Source organism: Chiloscyllium plagiosum, unplaced genomic scaffold, assembly GCF_037043375.1.
Source record: "Chiloscyllium plagiosum isolate Xiang-an unplaced genomic scaffold, Cpla_swu_hap1 HiC_scaffold_22, whole genome shotgun sequence".
NCBI classification, from domain to species: Eukaryota; Metazoa; Chordata; class Chondrichthyes; order Orectolobiformes; family Hemiscylliidae; genus Chiloscyllium; species Chiloscyllium plagiosum.
The window spans coordinates 17,036,908-17,054,420 of NW_028270160.1; the positions used below are offsets into that span (position 1 = coordinate 17,036,908).

The 17,513-nt window shown below is 42.9% G+C and overlaps 2 protein-coding genes across 5 annotated transcripts in view; one reads left to right on the top strand and one right to left on the bottom strand.

Annotated features, from left to right (window-relative positions):
* Positions 1–536: 536 nt before the first annotated feature.
* Positions 537–7,800, bottom strand: atp5mk (ATP synthase membrane subunit k). 2 transcript variants are annotated; one of them, XM_043712904.2, is made up of 4 exons: positions 7,754–7,800; positions 6,520–6,624; positions 1,091–1,193; positions 537–683 (listed from the first exon to the last, which is right to left on the bottom strand). In XM_043712904.2, the coding sequence occupies exons 2-3, from the start codon at positions 6,604–6,606 to the stop codon at positions 1,095–1,097; spliced, it is 186 nt and encodes a 61-aa protein (XP_043568839.1). In that variant the 5' UTR covers positions 6,607–6,624; positions 7,754–7,800; the 3' UTR covers positions 537–683; positions 1,091–1,094. The 2 variants fall into 2 exon arrangements, with proteins under 2 accessions (XP_043568839.1, XP_043568837.1); XM_043712902.2 differs by having other exon boundaries at positions 7,658–7,795.
* Positions 7,801–8,116: 316 nt separating this feature from the next.
* Positions 8,117–17,513, top strand: part of pdcd11 (programmed cell death 11) — a 57,023-nt gene continuing 47,626 nt past the window's right edge. For all 3 annotated transcript variants that reach the window (XM_043712899.2, XM_043712900.2, XM_087998800.1), the window contains exons 1-3: positions 8,117–8,235; positions 9,581–9,688; positions 13,193–13,330. In XM_043712899.2, the coding sequence (XP_043568834.2) occupies positions 8,185–8,235; positions 9,581–9,688; positions 13,193–13,330 (297 nt within the window). In that variant the 5' untranslated portion in view covers positions 8,117–8,184. The remainder of the gene's footprint in view (positions 8,236–9,580; positions 9,689–13,192; positions 13,331–17,513) is intronic.

Consider the following 17,513-nt stretch of genomic DNA (forward strand, 5'->3'; position numbering starts at 1 on the left):
GCTCATTAAACACGTGGCCATATACTGCTTTACCATGATTTAATAAAATCCCAGCCTAGCTTTCTATTAAAAAAAAACACTGATGCAAAGTTGAATTTCAGTCACTGGCTATTTGCATCAGTTTGAAGTATTGACCTTGAACATTATTACCTTTGCATCCCTTAAACAGCAAAGCTATGTTTCATCATGGCTAATAGCTGAATAATACCAGTGTATAGTCTGGCTTGCAGTTGTGCTCTGTATTAGCCAATACTCACTTTTCTATAGAGCTTCGAGGAAGAATAAGTGGCCTGCACTGGGAGTTGCTTTTTGTTACAGTGGCAACTAGTGAAACCAAATTTTTATTTTTTTTGTTAAATGTTAACCTGAAAATGAAAGGTGTGGAGTGCAATGTACCTATAATTATATTTAAAAAACACAAACTTAGAGTTGCTAACAAGAACAAACAAAATGTGGTTGAGCATGGAATGAGTCTAGTCAGCCATCCCATTGCTCCAAGATACAAGTACTACACAAAACCATTTCACTCAAAAGTAAACACTGCAACTGTGGAGTCCCACAAGTTTTATTTGTGAAGGCTGATAACTTATAACATCACTGACATGATTTATGGGCGTTTCAAGCATTCTCCCAGATCCCACACAATGGTCCTTAAACTCCACTAGCACTGTCTTACGGAGAATCTGAAATGAATCAAAATATAATTTCATATTAATATTTTTATAAATAATTCTAATTCCAATTAAGTCAATAACACTGACTAAACATATCCCAATGTTCATACTATTACTCTGAAATAATAGTTACAGTTTTCTGTAGGGGAATTAGAGTCAGTAAAAAGTGCTTGTTTTTCCAGACTGAAAATAAAACTTCCCCATACGGTCTGTAACAAACATAGTTAGATGCAGAATAAAGCATACTATTCTTTTAAACTAAAAGTGAAGCTCCTTCAATCGTGCCCCCCATCAAACCCCCTCAGGACAGGTCCAGCATAGGGTTAGATACAAAGTAAAGCTTCCTCCATACTCCCCATCAAATGCACAGAGGGCAGGGACAGCACTGAGTAAAACAAAACAAAAAAATTCCTCACCACATCATTTTTGTTCCATGATCGCTGGTGGTGTCTTCTTTTTTGATCTTAATTTGAAGAATAAACAAATCGCTGCGATCCCAGTGTATGTTGCTAAGACATACTGTGAACAGAGACCATGTGTTAACAATGAACCTGCTTTAAAAAAGGAAAGTTCATACTAGTCAGACAGGGATCATACTCAAAGGGAGAACACAGTGAAATGGACTTGTATTCACCACAGTTTACAACAATGATGTACTCTCGTTATGAAAAATAAAATTCTTAGAGGAAGATAGAATAGATACTGGGAGGCGGTTTAAAAAAAGCAAGAGGCGGCCTCAGTTCTTTAAACCTGATATTGCATTCAATAAGATTGTGGCTGATCTGCTACCTCACCTCAGTATGGAAATGTTAATTGATCTTGATCCTGAACACGCTCAGTATTGAAGCAATCCAAAGCACGGAATTAAAAAAAACGTATAATTCTCTGAAGAAATTGCCTTTCATCTCTGTCCAGATGGCAGATCCCTTTATCTGATGGGCATGACCTCAGGAATTAGAGACCACAGCCAAAGGAAATAGCTTCTCAGTATTTACATTGCAACAATGAAATGTTGAATGAGATCACCACTCAGTCTTTTAAAGTCCAGAAGGTGGATATCAATTTGATTCCATCACTCCTCAGAACAACCTTATGAAATCAGTAAACTTTCATCACAGTCAGTCAGTCTCAAGTTTACCACACCCTTACATCAAAATTGTGCACAGTATTCACGAGATGGTCTCAGTTTAACTGTAAAAAGACATCTGTGCACTTAATAATCCAACACCCCTTTTACTGGTAACCTCCCTAATTGCTTGCTGTAAATCCATCTTAGGTCTCTTTTTAAAAGTGAATCACAAACTTAATTACTCACTTTTTAAACAAATATTCTGCTTGTCTTTCCTTCCTGAAGTGAAAATTTCCATATCCCCCACATGATCATCTATCTGCCCATCTTCTTTCCCAATCACTAAACAGCCTCTTGTGCAATGTATCTATTGCATTTTACTTAATCTCACCTGTGCACAAATTGCTACAAGAAGTTTTACATTACAATAATCAACCTGACTTGATCGCATTCTCAAAAAAGGTTTTCACAGACAATAGAGTGGAACTAGTGTTGGGAGGACAGTTTACAGCGATTCACAATTACAGTAAGGCCAATAAGAGTACTGCCTACAGTATGAATGACAGGATAATTATTAATGGACTGAGGGACACCACCATCATTGGTCAGACTGCATCCTTCTTGAGCTGCATTTATCAATTAGTGAGAGACTGTAATCCAGGTATATCCAATGGTTTCATTATCCAGACTCTGAGGTCACCTACCACATTCAGATCACTGCTCCCAGTAGTAATTTCCAAAAATCTCAGGTTGCTGATTCATTTCGGGATGATTTGATTGTCCGTTCCATTACGGAGATAACAGTGCTCAGATCAGCCTTATCCAAACCTCAATGTCCAGACAATTCACACCAAACAAGAAGAAATGTAAATTCCCGTAGGAGAGAGTCAGCAAAGGAGCACTTTCTACTGGATATTTAATCCAACAGTGACAACATTTCAAAAGTCATTATTTGGCTGTGAAATATTTCCAGGTATCACAAAGAATAGGATAAAGCTGAACACAGAAGCAAGCATTTCCACCCACACTTAATAGACAGGAGAAGGCCATTTAATTAAATCATGGCTGACCCTATTCTATTTCTTCAACCTGTTTTGCTTTCAGATCACATCCTTGGCTTACAGAAGTCAGCATTATCATAGATTTCTTTAGGAGAGCTCCTCAGTTTTCCTTAATGGGGAGGTGATGCTTATTGATATTAATCATGAGATTATTAATCCAGAAACAAGATTAGAGTGGTTCTGGAAAAGCACAGCACACCAGGCAGCATCCAAGGAGCAGGAAAATCGATGTTTCGGGCAAAAGCCCTTCATCAGCCCTTAATCCAGAAACTTCACTAATGATCAAATCCAGCCATGGCAGATGGTGGAATCTGAATTCAATAAAACAATCTGGAATTAAGCAGCTAACGATGACAATGAAATCATAGTTGATTGTTGGAAAAAGCCATCTGGCTCACTAATGTCCTTTAGGGAAGGAAATCTGCAATCCTCACCGGGTCTGGCCATAGCAGACCAACTCCCCTCCAAAGCAGCCTAGCAAGTCACTCAGTTGTATCAATCACTATGAAGCCTTGACCAAGAAATCAAACCAGACACCTGGCACTGACCTACACACTGGAAAAGACAACAGTAAAAATAGTCTTGTTGATGCTGTAAAGTCCTCCTTACTAACATCGGTGGGCTACTGCCAAAATTGAGTTGTCTCAGACTAGTCAAGCAATAGCCTGCTAGTCATACTCACAGAATCATACCTTAAAGACGATGTCCCAGACACCACCACAACCACCCTGGATATATCCTGTTCACCAGCATTACAGTAGTATAAAGTCAGGAAGGAGTCCTCAACATTGTCTCCAGACCTCATGAAGTCTTGGGCCTTAAGGTCAAACATGGGCAAGCAAACCTGCTGATTATCACATACTGTCCTCGATTTGCTTACGAATCAGTACTCCTCCATGTTGAATAACAACTGGAGGTAGATTAGATTAGATTAGAGTGAGGAAACAGGCCCTTCGGCCCAACAAGTCCACACCGACCCGCCGAAGCGAAACCCACCCATACCCCTACATTTACCCCTTACCTAACACTACAGGCAATTTAGTATGGCCAATTCACCTGACCCTGCACATCTTTGGATGGTGGGAGGAAACCGGAGCACCCGGAGGAAACCCACGCAGACACGGGGAGAACGTGCAAACTCCACACAGTCAGTCGCCTGAGGCGGGAATTGAACCCGGGTCTCTGGCGCTGTGAGGCAGCAGTGCTAACCACTGTGCCACTGTGCCGCCCACCCCAGGTAGTACGGAGGGTGGCAAGGGCACAAAATGTACTCTAGGTGGGGGATTTCAAAGTCCACTGCCAAGAATGTCTCGGCAGCTGCACTGCAGATTGAGCTGGTCAGGTGCTAAAGAACATGACTGCGATAGGGGTGAGAGAATGAACCAGAGGGAAAAACACACTTCACCTTACCCTTGCTAATTTGTCAGCTGCAGAAGCATTTCACAGACCATGGAGATAAAGTCCTGCCTTCATGTTCAGAACACTTCCCAAATTGTGGTGGTGTACTATCACTGTGCTACATTGGACAGACTTGAAACAGATCTAGCAACTGGACGAGGCATCCATGAAGTGCTGTCGACCATGAACAGCAGAATTGTACTGCAGCAGAACCTGCAATCTCATGGCCTGGCATAACCCCCACAATTACTAATCAAGCAAAGGATCAACCCTGGTTCAATAGAGTGCAGGAGGGCATGCCTTGAGCAGTACCAGACAGACATTCAAAGGTTTTCACCTAGTAAGGCTACAAAATAGGACAACTTGCATGTCAAACAATGTAAGCAGCAAGCAACAAAGCTAACAAACAGATCAGATCTAAGTTAAGTCTAATTGTAAATGGTGATGGACAAGAGAACAACAACTCACAGGACAAGGAGGCACCACTAATATCCCTCCTCAAATGATGGGGAAGCCCAATACATCAGTGAAAAAAGGCTAAAGCATTCACTGCAATCTTCAATCAGAAGTGCTCAGTAGATAATCCATCTCAGTCACCTCCAGTACACCCCAGCATTACACATATCAGTCTTCGGCCAATTTGATTAACTCCATTTCATAAATCAAATAAAAAACAGGTAGAGACACTGGATAATGCAAAGGCTATGGGTCCCGATAACATTCCGGCAATAGTACTGAAAACGTAACACAAAATTGCCCAAGCATGTCCTGTACACAAAAAAGCGGTACAAATCAAATCCAAACATTACTGCCACAGTCTACTCTCGATCATCATTAAAAGTGACAGACAGTATAATCAACAGTGCTTTTCAGCATTACCTGCTCAGCAATAACCTGCTCAGGGTCACTCAGCTCCTAACATCATTACAGCCTTGGTTCAAAACTACTGAAGTCCAGAGGTAAGGAGAGAGCAGCAGCCCTTGACATCAAGGTTGCATTCAACCAAGTGTAGTACTACAGAGCCCTGGCAAAACTGGAACCAATGTGTATCAGGGAACAACCCTGCTGGTTGGAGTCATAACTGGCACAGAGGAAGATGTTTGCATTCGTTGGAGGTCAGTCATCTCAACTCCAGGACATCTCCATGGGGGTTTTTACTGGGTAGTGTCCTAGGCCCAACCATCTTCATCTGCTTCATCAATGACACCCTCCATCATATGGTCAGAAGTGGGCAAGTCCACCGATAATTGCCAATGTTTAGCACCATTTGCAACTCCTCAGATCCAGAAGCAGTCAGTGTTCAAATGAAACAAGATCTGGACAACATCCAAGCTCGAGCTGACAAAAGACAAGTAAATGTGCACCACACAGATGCCAGGCAGTAATCATCTCTAATAGGAGATGATCAAACTACCCCCAACTTGACATTGTGATATTATGATAACTGTATCCCCCACTAACATCATTCTTGGGATTACCATGGAGCAGAAGCTCAATCGGATATGCCATATAGTGTCTACAAAACCAGTTTAGAGCTCAGAATATTGCAACAAATAATTCACCCTTGACTCCCCAAAGCCTGTCCACATCTACAATGTAGAGAGTCAGGAGTGTGATCAGGACCACATCCTCTCTTCCACCAGCAACAGCAGCGTGTGCTATCTACAAGATGTATTGCAGTAATCCATAGATCCTTAGACAGAACCTTCCAAACCAATAACCACTTCATCTTGAAGGGCAAGCAAATAGATGGAAATACCACACTTGCAAGTTCCCCTCAGGTGGCACCATCCTGACTTGGAAATATTTTGCCATTCCTTCACTGTCATTGGCCCAAAATCCTGGAATTCCCTCCCTAATGTCATTGAGAGTTTACCTGCAGCCCAAGGACTATAGCAGTTCAAGCAGGCTGCTCACCACCACCTTCTCCAGGACAACTAGGAACAGGCAACAAAGGGGCAGCACAGGGGCTCACACCACCAGGATCCCAGATTCCAGCCTCAGGTGACTACTTGGAGTTTGCACATTCTCCCCGTGTATGCGTAGGTTTTCTCCAGGTGCTCCAGTTTCCACCCACAGTTCAAAGATGCGCAGTTCAGGTCAGGTGAACTGGCCATGCTAAATTGCCCATGGTGTTAGGTGCATTAGTCAGAGGGAAATTGGACTGGGTGGGTTATTCTTCAGAGGGTCAGAGTGGGCTTGTTTCCACACTATAGGGAATCTAATCTAATCTAATCTAATCTAATAAATGCAAACCAGCCAGTGACTAACAAGTTCCACAAGTGAATAAAACTGTCCCCTCTTTAATTGTACTTACATTCCTCCTCCCAGTGATGGTGTAAGAATTGAAATACTTCTGGAAACCAGTGAACTGGTGCTGGCTACCAGCATCATGACCTGCCATCCTCTCTCCTCACTCAAACTGTGGAGGGAAACAGAATCATTTAAAATGATCAGGTATCTCAGTGCCAAATACACAGTGCATATCATTTTCAAATAAGACAGAAAAACTTTTTCATCTCCTTTCAGGCTTTACAAGTTTGGCTCAGAATCAGTTGTAGTTTCACATCTTAAACTGGAAATGTGTTGCTGGAAAAGCGCAGCAGGTCAGGCAGCATCCAGGGAACAGGAGAATCGACGTTTCGGGCATAAGCCCTTCTTCAGGAACACATTCCAGCAACACATTTCCAGCTCTGATCTCCAGCATCTGCAGACCTCACTTTCTCCTCAAAGATTTCACATCTTAAAGTCAACCTCTGGACTGTTTAAAGTGGTGATTCAGAGTGAAGGGTGAACAGAAGATTCTCAAGAAACTTTGATATTAGATTTCTCCTGAGAATTGCACCAACTCCCCTGAAATCTCTACACACTTTCCAACATCTTGAGTGAAGGGAAGGCCTTTTAGAACAGAGATAAGGAGAAATATCTTCAGCCAGTGAGTGGTGGATCTATGGAATTCATTGCCACAAGAGGATATGGAATCTAGGCCATTGAGTATATTTAAAACTGGAATAGGTAGGTTTTTGAGTATGAAAGGTTTCAGGGAGAAAGCTGGAGAATGGGGTTGAGAAGCTTATAGGATATCAGCCATGATTGAATGGCAGAGCAGACTCAATAGCCTGAATGGCCTAAGTTCTGCTCCTATGTCTTATCTTTTACTTCCATACACTGGCTACTTTACATTTATAATGCAGACCACCTTTAATAGCGCCACTTCATGTAGGAGGGTGGAACTACAGCGTGACAGTTTACATTGACAATCCCGTTGTCTCACTGGAGACAGCGACCGGGCGTGTTACAGGAATCTTTGTCACTGCAGACCCAGACCCAGACCCAGACCCAGACCCAGACCCAGCCAGTGGGCCGTGCCAGTCTCTGGGGCACAACTGGAATTGATCTCAGGACTCCCAGATCAGATCGGGGGGCACCAAGCCCAGGGCATGATTCTGTCTTACCCTCACTCCTGGAAAGACTCCCCAAATGCGGTGTCAGGCTACACTCTCACCGGAGCCAGGAAACAGCTTCACATACACCTCACGACCAACTCTCACCTTCACTCAGTCACTTCCCGTGCCCTTCACAGGCCCCAGCCACTAAACCGCCCTCCGCCGGAAATAACCGCCCAAACCCCACTCTTATTGGTGTAAACAACCACCACTCAACCGGATAAACACCAGCGGACGTTACGTCATAGAGACTACACTGCCATTGGATAATATAGACGTCAACCGCAAATGTGCACCCGCCTTCCCACAGTGACGGTTGGGCAACACAAGTGTCAATCCCTAACGTCACCGGAGAGACTCGGTTGTTATTGGCTGTCTGTTTTCATACCGCCCCGTGACGTCATATGCAAGAGCCGCATCCAAGATGGTTGTCTATTGGGGGGGAAGAATTGATTGACCAACGGGTGTCGCCGGAAGTAGTTGTTTGGAGGCAGTGAACGTTTCCGGAGGCTAGTGTCATGGCGATGGCCATGTGAATGATCGTGGGTTCGGTTTCAGCAGATTCAGAGTCACTGACGATCTCCTCGGTAACGTTCACATTATCAAACATTGTTAGTGATGTCGTTCATATGATCACCCCCTCCTCCAGTTGTTCTGTTTCCTATAGTCTTCGTCTGATGGAGTCAGTGATGTGGAGGGGCCAGTGTTGGACAAAGTTAAGAATCACACACCATCAGGTTATCGTCCAACAGGTTTATTTGGAAGCACTAGCTTTCAAAGCGCTGCTCCTTCGTCACCTGATAAAGGAGCAGCGCTCTGAAAGCTAGTACTTCCAAATAAACTTGTTGGACTATCATCTGGAGTCAGTGGGTGATCAGCTTAGAAATGTCTTGAGCATTCCCCATCACTATGGCCTTTAGCTATTTACTACACTTCTTCCCTCATCCCTTCTCTCCCCTACTTTCTCACTTTCTAATCCACCAGCATCTGTATCATAAGCACCAAAAGCTGCCATTTCCGCAACCTCCAGCAGGATGCCTCCACCAAGCCTGTTTAGTCCTCTCTGTCAGTATTTTGTATAACTTGTTACCTCCAGGATACCTTGATCCATTCCTCCTCCACTTCCAACACCCCCATGGCATCTTCCCATGCAATTACAGAAGGTTGTAACACCTACCTGTTTACCTCCACCCTCCTTCATATCCAAGGCTCCAGACACACTTTCCAGGTGTAGCAGTGACTTACCAGCACTTCACTCAATCTGTGTTCTCCCCTACTTTGGGAGACTGGATGACAGCTTTACAGAATGCCTACTTACTGTTCGCAAAACTGACCCTGAACTTCCAATTGCCTACCACTACATATACTGTGGCCAAAACTTCTGCCTCAGCCTGCTGCACTGCTCCTGCAAGACTTAGCACAAGTTGGAAGAACAATATCTCATTTTCCATGTGGGTCCCCTACAGTGTTTGAAACTCAATGTCATCCTTTACCCATCCCTACATCCCAGACCCTATCATGATAGGGACTGCTTTTAGCACAGCCAATACACTTTCGTCCACTTATTGTCCCCAATATCAACTTTTCTTTATCTTGAGCATGCTATTACTATTCCTTTAGTCCTCCTATTTGTTCTTCTCCCCCTCTCTCTGGGCTCCAAAACAATTTGTCCTCTCACTCCTTGTCCTTTTCCTAGTTATTATCTGTTCTGAATGATAATTGGACTCAAAATTTTAACTCTGCTTTCTATCCACAGATGTTGTTAGATCTGCAGCAATCTCTGTTTTGATATTAACCTGCTCCTCACCTCACCTGTGGGCCTTGTCTCATAGCAAACCCTCCACCCCATTTAAAAAGCCTTCAACCTTCCTCGGAAATATCCTTTCCCACTGAACTGTTACTACTATAAGATATTCTTACTTCTTTCTGCAGGTTGCAAGAATGGCTGCAATGGATGAGGATTTCCCTCGTGGAGGGGTGCAGAGAAATCCCACTAGGGAAAAGGTGAAGAGGAGCGTGGAAGATGAAAACCTGTTTCAGGTAAGTGTCACACAGTTGTGGTTAGAAGTTAACAGCAAAATTCCAGATTACAGGAAGTATTTTGCTGTTTGCGGCAAAATGAAGATCAAATAACTCGGGTTGTTTCTGATGTCTGTCATATGTTGCCTTCGGGTGTTGGCTATTTGAAAATGGGGTAAAAACAATGACTGCAGATGCTGGAAACCAGATTCTGGATTAGTGGTGCTGGAAGAGCACAGCAGTTCAGGCAGCATCCAAGGAGCAGTGAAATCGACGTTTCGGGCAAAAGCCCTTCATCAGGAATAAATGAAGGGCTTTTGCCCAAAACGTCGATTTCGCTGCTCCTTGGATGCTGCCTGAACTGCTGTGCTCTTCCAGCACCACTAATCCAGAATCTGGCTATTTGAAAATGCCTGGGTATGTGCCCTTGTGGCCAAGCCATTGAATCAGTAAATACTTTGAATTCTAGATAACTTTATTCAGACCAATCTTTCAGTTACAAATGTTCAAAACATCAACAATTAAGAAACTGCTTCCCTTATAGAGAGCATGAAGTGTGCAGGCCGTATAAATGGAGCTTTACCCATGCTCTTGCTGCAGTAGGTGTGTTTGATGGGTACTGTGTATACCACCATATGAAATAGGAGCAAAAATAGACCATTTGGTTCCTTGAATCTGCTCCATCATTCAATCAAATAACTGGTCTGTTTGCATTTTAAATTCCAAATCTCATCATCTCCAAGGAGTTCCCTGCCTAACATGAATCTATCCATCTCCGTCTTAAAAATATTCATTGACCCACCCTGGCCACCTTCTGAAAGGAAAGAATTTTCCTCATTTCTCCTGAAATGGCAACCTCCTAGATCTGGATTAAGCTACAAAAAGAAGCATATTTTCAGTGTTCATCCTTTCAAGACAATTCAGGATGTTATACACTTCAATCAAGTCACCCCTTCCTCCTCTGAATGCCAGTGGAAGCAAGCCCAGACTATCCATATATTCTCATTCCAGTTATAAATCTAGTAAACCTCCTCTGAACCAATTCCAATGCATTTACAAAACTTCGTTAAATAAGGTGAACAATACTGCACAGAGTATTTGAGATGAGGTCTGACTAATGCCCTGTAAAACTGAAATATAACATCTATATTCTTGTGTGCAATTCACCTTATAATAAATAATACCACTCCATTTGCCGCCTTGATTGTGTTGTATCTGCATACAAATGTTTTTGTGACTTGTGCAGCAAAATAATAAATCCCTCTGCAATTCAAAATTGTGTCCTTGCTTTCCATTTAAATAATAAACTGCTTTTTCGTTCTTCCTGTTGAAGTGAACAAAGTCACTTTTTTTCCACATTATACCCCATGGGCAGATTTTGCCCTATCTATATCCGTCTGCAACTTCCTTATCTTCCTACCTATCTTATTGCCTTTTGCAAATTTTGTCACCATACCTTCATTCTGCTCATGTTAATTATTGATTTAAACTGTAAAAGGTTGAGGTTGCAGCTCAGATCCCTGCAGTACTCCAGTCACATCCTACCAATCAGACAAAAACAATTTATGAATACTGTTTTCTGCTAGCCAGAATCTTCTGTTAAAATTATTATGTTATTCTCTACGCCATGAACATTTTTCCACAATGACAAGGTAGCTAGGATAGTGAAGAAGGCATTCTGTGTGCTTTCCTTTATTGGTCAGAGCATTGAGTATAGGAGTTGGAGCATTTTGTATAATTCTGGTCTTCCCTTCAGAAGGGTGTTGTGAAATTTGAAAGGGTTGTGTAGTGGACAGTGAAGAGGGTTACCTCAGATTACAACGGGACCTTGATCAGATGGGCCAATGGGCTGAGAACCGGCAGATGGAGTTTAATTCAGATAAATGTGAGGTGCTGCATTTTAGGGAAAGCAAGTCTTAGCAGGAGTCACAGGTAGATTGGATAGTGAAGAAGGTGTTTGGTATGCTTTCCTTTTATTGGTCAGAGTATTAAGTACAGGAGTTGGGAGGTCATGTTGCGGCTGTAGTTAGGTCACTTTTGGAATATTGCAGTTCTGGTCTCCTTCCTATCGGAAAGATGTTGTGAAACTTGAAAGGGTTCAGAAAAGATTTATAAGGATGTTTGCCAGGGTTGGAGGATTTGAGCTATAGAGAGAGGTTAAATAGAGTTGGGGCTGTTTTCCCTGGAGTGTTGGGAGGTTGAGGGGTGACCTTACAATGATTTATAAAATCATGAGAGGCATGGATAGGGTAAATGGACAAGGTCTTTCCCTGGGATGGGGGAGTCCAGAACTGGAGGGCATAGGAAAAATTTAAAAGGGACTGAAGGCGCAACTTGTTTCACACAAGAGGGTGGTGTTGTTTGGAATGAGCTGCCAGAGGAAGTGGAGGCTGGTTCAATTACAACACTTAAGAGGCATCTGGATGTGTATATGAATAGGAAGAGTTTAGATGGATATGGGCCAAGTGCTGGCAAATGGGACTAGATTAGTTTAGGATATCTGGTCGGCATGGATGAGTTGGACTGAAGGGTCTGCTTCCGTACTGTACATCTGTATGATTCTATGACCTTACACCTTATGAAATGCGTTCTGGAATTCCAAATCTAGCATGTCTACAGAATTTCCTTTATCTATGGCGTGTGGTACTTGTTCAAATAACTCCAATAAATTGGTTAAACATGATTTCCTTTTGACAGCACCATGTTGGCTCTTCCCAATTAACAAGAGATTTTCTGAGTGTGAAACTATAATTGCTTTAATGATTGATTCCAACACTTTCTCCATGACAGACATCAAGATCACTAGCCTATACTTTCCTGTTTTCTTACTCCCTCTCCTGTTAAACAGATGAGTTACATTTGCCAGTTTGCATTTTTGAATCGAGGGAAGTTTGGAAAATTAACACCAAGGCATCCAGTAGCTGATTAGCTACCTCTTTTAAGGTTCAAAGGTGAAATCCATCAGGACCTGAAAACTTGTCAGCTGCAGCTTCATTGGTTTTAATACTACTTCCCTCGTAATTGTAATTTTTCTAAGTTCTTCCACCATCTTCCCTTTCTGACTTACTACTATGATGGAACATTTTTTGTATAGTATTTGGTGAAGACAGAAGGGTGGGTTACGCTTCAGCGGGTCAGTGTGGACTTGTTGGGCCGAAGGGCCTGTTTCCACACTAAGTAATCTAATCTAATCTAAGATATTCAATCATTTCATCTGTCATTTCCTCATTGTTGACTGTTAACTTCCCATTCTCACTTTCTAGTGGACCAACACTCAATCTTTTCTTTTTTAAAAAATGTGTAAAAACTCTTGCTATCCACTTTAATGATTCTAGCTAACTTCTTATTATCTGTATCTAATCTCATGCTATACCTGTATGGGAATATTTGATGGGATCAGTATGGAGGGAACTTTACTCTCTATCTAACCCCATGCTGTACTATCCTATGAGTGTTTGATGGGGGCAGTTTGAATGGAGCTTTAGTTTATATCTCACATACATGCTGTACCTGTTCTGCTTCCAGATGCATCATGATAATGTAAAAAAGAAACAGAAAAACAAGAAAGAATCGATCCCTGTAGAAGCAAAGAAACAGAAGACAAAGAATGGTGGTACATTACAAACAAATCAAAGGATCAAGGCACAGTGTCTCTCCCTCAAGGTACGTAAATGCAGCTGGGCCTAGGAGTATGTGATGATCATTAACACAGTGCTGGGTCCACTTTTGTTTATCATTTGTGTCAATGATTTAGATGAGAATGCATGGTTAGTAGGTTTGCAGATGACCCCAAGATTGGTGGTACACTGCACAGTGAAGAAGGTTATTTAAGATTACGAAGAGATCTTGATAACTGGGTCAGTGCGCTGAAGAGTGGCAGAGGGAGTTTAATTTGGTTAAATGCAAGATATTGCATTTCAGTGAAACAAACAAGGGCAGGACTTGTATAATTAAAAGTAGGGCTTTGGGTAGTGTGGTAGCACAGAGAGACCTAAGAATTCAAGTCCATAATTCTTTGAAGTTTGTGCCACACACAGAGCGGATAACAAGGCATTTAGCACACTTACCTTCATTGCTCAGACTTTTGAGTATTGGTGTTGAGGTAGTAAAGGACATTAGTAGGCCTCTTCTGGAGTACTGTATAGAATTTTGGGCGTGGGGGACATTTACTATAAACCGACCGACTCCCACAGCTACCTAGATTACACCTCCTCCCACCTTGTCCCTGTAAAAATGCCATCCGTTATTCCCAATTCCTTCGCCTCCACCGCATCTGCTCCCAGGAGGACCAATTCCAATAACGAGCAACCCAGATGGCATCCTTCTTCAAAGACCGCAATTTCCCCTCAGACGTGGTTGACGATGCTCTCCACCGCATCTCCTCCACTTCCCGCTCCTCTGAACTTGAACCCCGCCCCTCCATTCGCCACCAGGACAGAACCCACTGGTCCTCACCTACCACCCCACCAACCTCCAGATACATCGTATCATCCTTCGTCATTTCCGCCACCAAGGATATATTTCCCTCCCCTCCCCTATCAGCATTCCAGAAAGACCACTCCCTCCGCGACTCCCTCATTAGGTCCACACCACCCACCAACCCAACCTCCACTCCCGGCACCTTCCCCTGCAACCGCAAGAAATGCAAAACTCGCGCCCACACCTTCCCTCTCACTTCCCTCCAAGGCCCCAAGGGATCGTTCCATATCCGTCACAAATTCACCTGCACCTCCACACACATCATTTACTGTATCCGCTGCACCCGATGTGGCCTCCTCTACATTGGGGAGACAGGCCGCCTACTTGTGGAACGTTTCAGGGAACACCTCTGGGACACCCGCACCAACCAACCCAACCGCCCCATGGCTGAACACTTTAACTCCCCCTCCCACTCCGCCAAGGACATGCAGGTCCTTGGCCTCCTGGAGGAAGAGCACCTCATCTTCCACCTAGGAACCCTCCAACCACAAGGGATGAACTCAGATTTCTCCGGCTTTCTCATTTCCCCTCCCCCCACCTTATCTCAGTCCCAACTCTCGGACTCAGCACCGCCTTCTTGACCTGCAATCTTCTTCCCGTCCTCTCCACCCCACCCCCTTTCTGGCCAATCACCCTCACCTTAACTTCCTTCCACCCTATCGCATTCCCAACGCCCCTGCCCCAAGTCCCTCCTCCCTACCTTTTATCTTAGCCTGCTTGGCACACCTTCCTCATTCCTGAAGGAGGGCTTATGCCCGAAACGTTGACTCTCCTGCTCTTTGGATGCTGCCTGACCTGCTGCGCTTTTCCAGCAACACATTTTTCAGCAATGATCTCCAGCATCTGCAGTCCTCACTTTCAACTTAGTAACTAAACATTGCACTACCGAGAATGATCATAAAAGCAAACATGAATACGGAGTGCGAGCCGGTCTCTCAGTATGCCACTGAACAAAATCACAGTTTCTGTTAAGAGGTCTGTAGATTATTCCCAAATGTGCCATCTTTCCCTTATTTCTTATCTCTGCCAATGTGGATCCATCTGATCCTAGATAATTTCTTGCTATGTACTCACTACATCTCGTACTAGTGACACTACCTCAACATCCTTTCCTTCCTGCATGTCATTATGAAAAGTCACTGAATATTTCATTTCCAGCTTTGATCTCTTGTAGCTCAAACCCATTAACTTCCATTTTTGCCATTAATTCACATATTTTGTTTTGAAATCTGTGCAAATTTAAGTGCCGTTCATTTTGCCTTTTGACCAGTTTTTTTTCTTCCTTTAATAGAGTGTATAAACATTAACTTCTAACATTTTCCCTATGATACATGTTAACAGACCTATGGTTTCCCACTTTCATTTAACCCCTTTTTTTTAGAAAAGGGGTTACTACACTATTTTCCAGTCTAATAGAATCTTAACCAAATTTAGGGGATTTTGCACCATTTGTGTCGTGAGCCACTCAGAAGACCCAAGGATGAAGTAGGTCAGGACTTGGGAATTGTCAGCCTGCAGTTTGTAACCATTTCCTCCATGCTAAATATCTAACTTCTTGCGTTCCTCCCTCCTTTCCATTTCCTGAATATTTCTTTTCCTGGCATGTAACTTGTATTCAGTATAGCAAAGACAGATACAAAATGCCTGCTCAGTTCATTTCCCCACATCTCCTATATTTTTAGGTTATTACTTCTCCAGATTTGTTTTCTGTAGGATCAGCGCTCAGATTGTTAACATTTTTCAATGTCTTTGGGCGCACCTACTAACTGTCTTCATATTTCTGGATGGCTTTCTCTCATACTCTAATTTTTCCTCCTCATTTATTTTTTCTTTCAGTTTTTTTTTGCTGTGGTTTTATATTCTGTCCAATTTTCTATCCTGACACTCATCCTTGTGTAATTATGATTTGTCTTTACAGTTGACGATACCTTTTAACTTGTTTATTTACCCTCAGATGATGAATCCCTCCGCTGTATCTCTATTGATCTGTCCTTGAAGCTGATTTGCCAGTTGACTTCAGCCATCTCTGTTTTCAGGCCCTCATAATTGTATGAAGACCATATCTTTTTATTTTTTGATTATGGACTGAATTGAGAAAAGCCAAACGTTGTTGAAGGATAGCTACGCTTTGTAAAAGTGAGTTCCCTGCCACATGTTGTAAGGGCTGTTTGCACTACTGTTTGTGATAGCAGTGCAGTGTAGACGAGGCGGAGCCTGGCCATATATACGAAGGGAGATTCAGCTGACTGGATGTAGTTATTTGGTGTGTGGAGTGTCGATGACCGAGCTCGTCTGTCAGTTAACAATTGTGTTTCACTCCTAGATAGCTGAACACCTTATGGGTGTGAATAGTAGGCAGAATCCATTGAACCTTCAAAAAGGAAAAACTGTCATTTTCTCTGCAGTAAATAAAATACATCAAGCCTGTAGAAAGCCAGTTTATTTTCCTTTTTCGGATGCTGTGAGCTGCGGCTCCAAAGCAATAAATCAGATACTTCATAAGTTGTGAATAATTTGTTCCGCGCCTCCTGCAGGTAAATGAAAATACCATGAGAAGGAAGATCAAAGAGTAATAAACTAAAACTAAGAATTGCGGATGCCAGAGATATGAAACAAACAAAAACAGAAATAGCTGGACACTCAAGTCTGGTGGCGTTTGTGGAGAAAAAACTGACTTAAAATCAAGGAGTAGGTGAAAGTGAGGACTGCAGATGCTGGAGATCAGAGTTGAAGTGTGAGGTGCTGGGAAAGCACAGCTGTTCAGGCAGCATCCGAGGAGCAGGAATTCCTGATAAAGAGCTTGTGCTTGAAACGTCGATTCTCCTGCTCCTCGGATGCTGCCTGACCAGCTGTACTTTTCCAGCACCTCACACTTCAACTAAAAATCAAGACGTAGCTGGTCGTGACAAACCAAAAGGATTATCTCAGTGAACCCTGTGAATAGGGGCTATTGAACAACTATCCTGGGTCCTTCCCCCTGTCCATAATACCTATTTGTTTTGTTAGTGTGCATCTCTTTGAGAGTAGAGAAGTTTCATGACTGGGTTACAGTCTCAATCAGTAGACTTGTATGTAAACCATTAATATTATAACCTCAAGTGTGTGATAAAGTTTCCTGACACTGCCCTAACCTTGAATTTTCTCATTTTCCTCTGCCTGCTGTGCTTTAGAACAGAGTGTTTAGGTGTTATACATGTACGTCAGTGAGATTGACTGTCATTCCCCTCTTTTTAATGCAGATTTTGTTGTGACCCTCACCTACTTTGCTCGGTGGCCATCTGGTCTCTAATGTCCTTTATGGAGAGAAATGGCTATCCTTACTTGGTCTGGCCTACATGTGACTCGAGACCCACAGTAAAGTGGTTGA

What these genes read in the sequence shown, in the direction of transcription:
- atp5mk (XM_043712904.2), bottom strand. Translation starts at nt 6,606, where the DNA reads ATGGCAGGTCATGATGCTGGTAGCCAGCACCAGTTCACTGGTTTCCAG. An exon ending in CCATCACTGGGAGGAGGAAT is followed by an intron (nt 1,194 to 6,519) that starts GTAAGTACAATT and finishes CTCTGTTCACAG; the next exon opens with TATGTCTTAGCAACATACAC.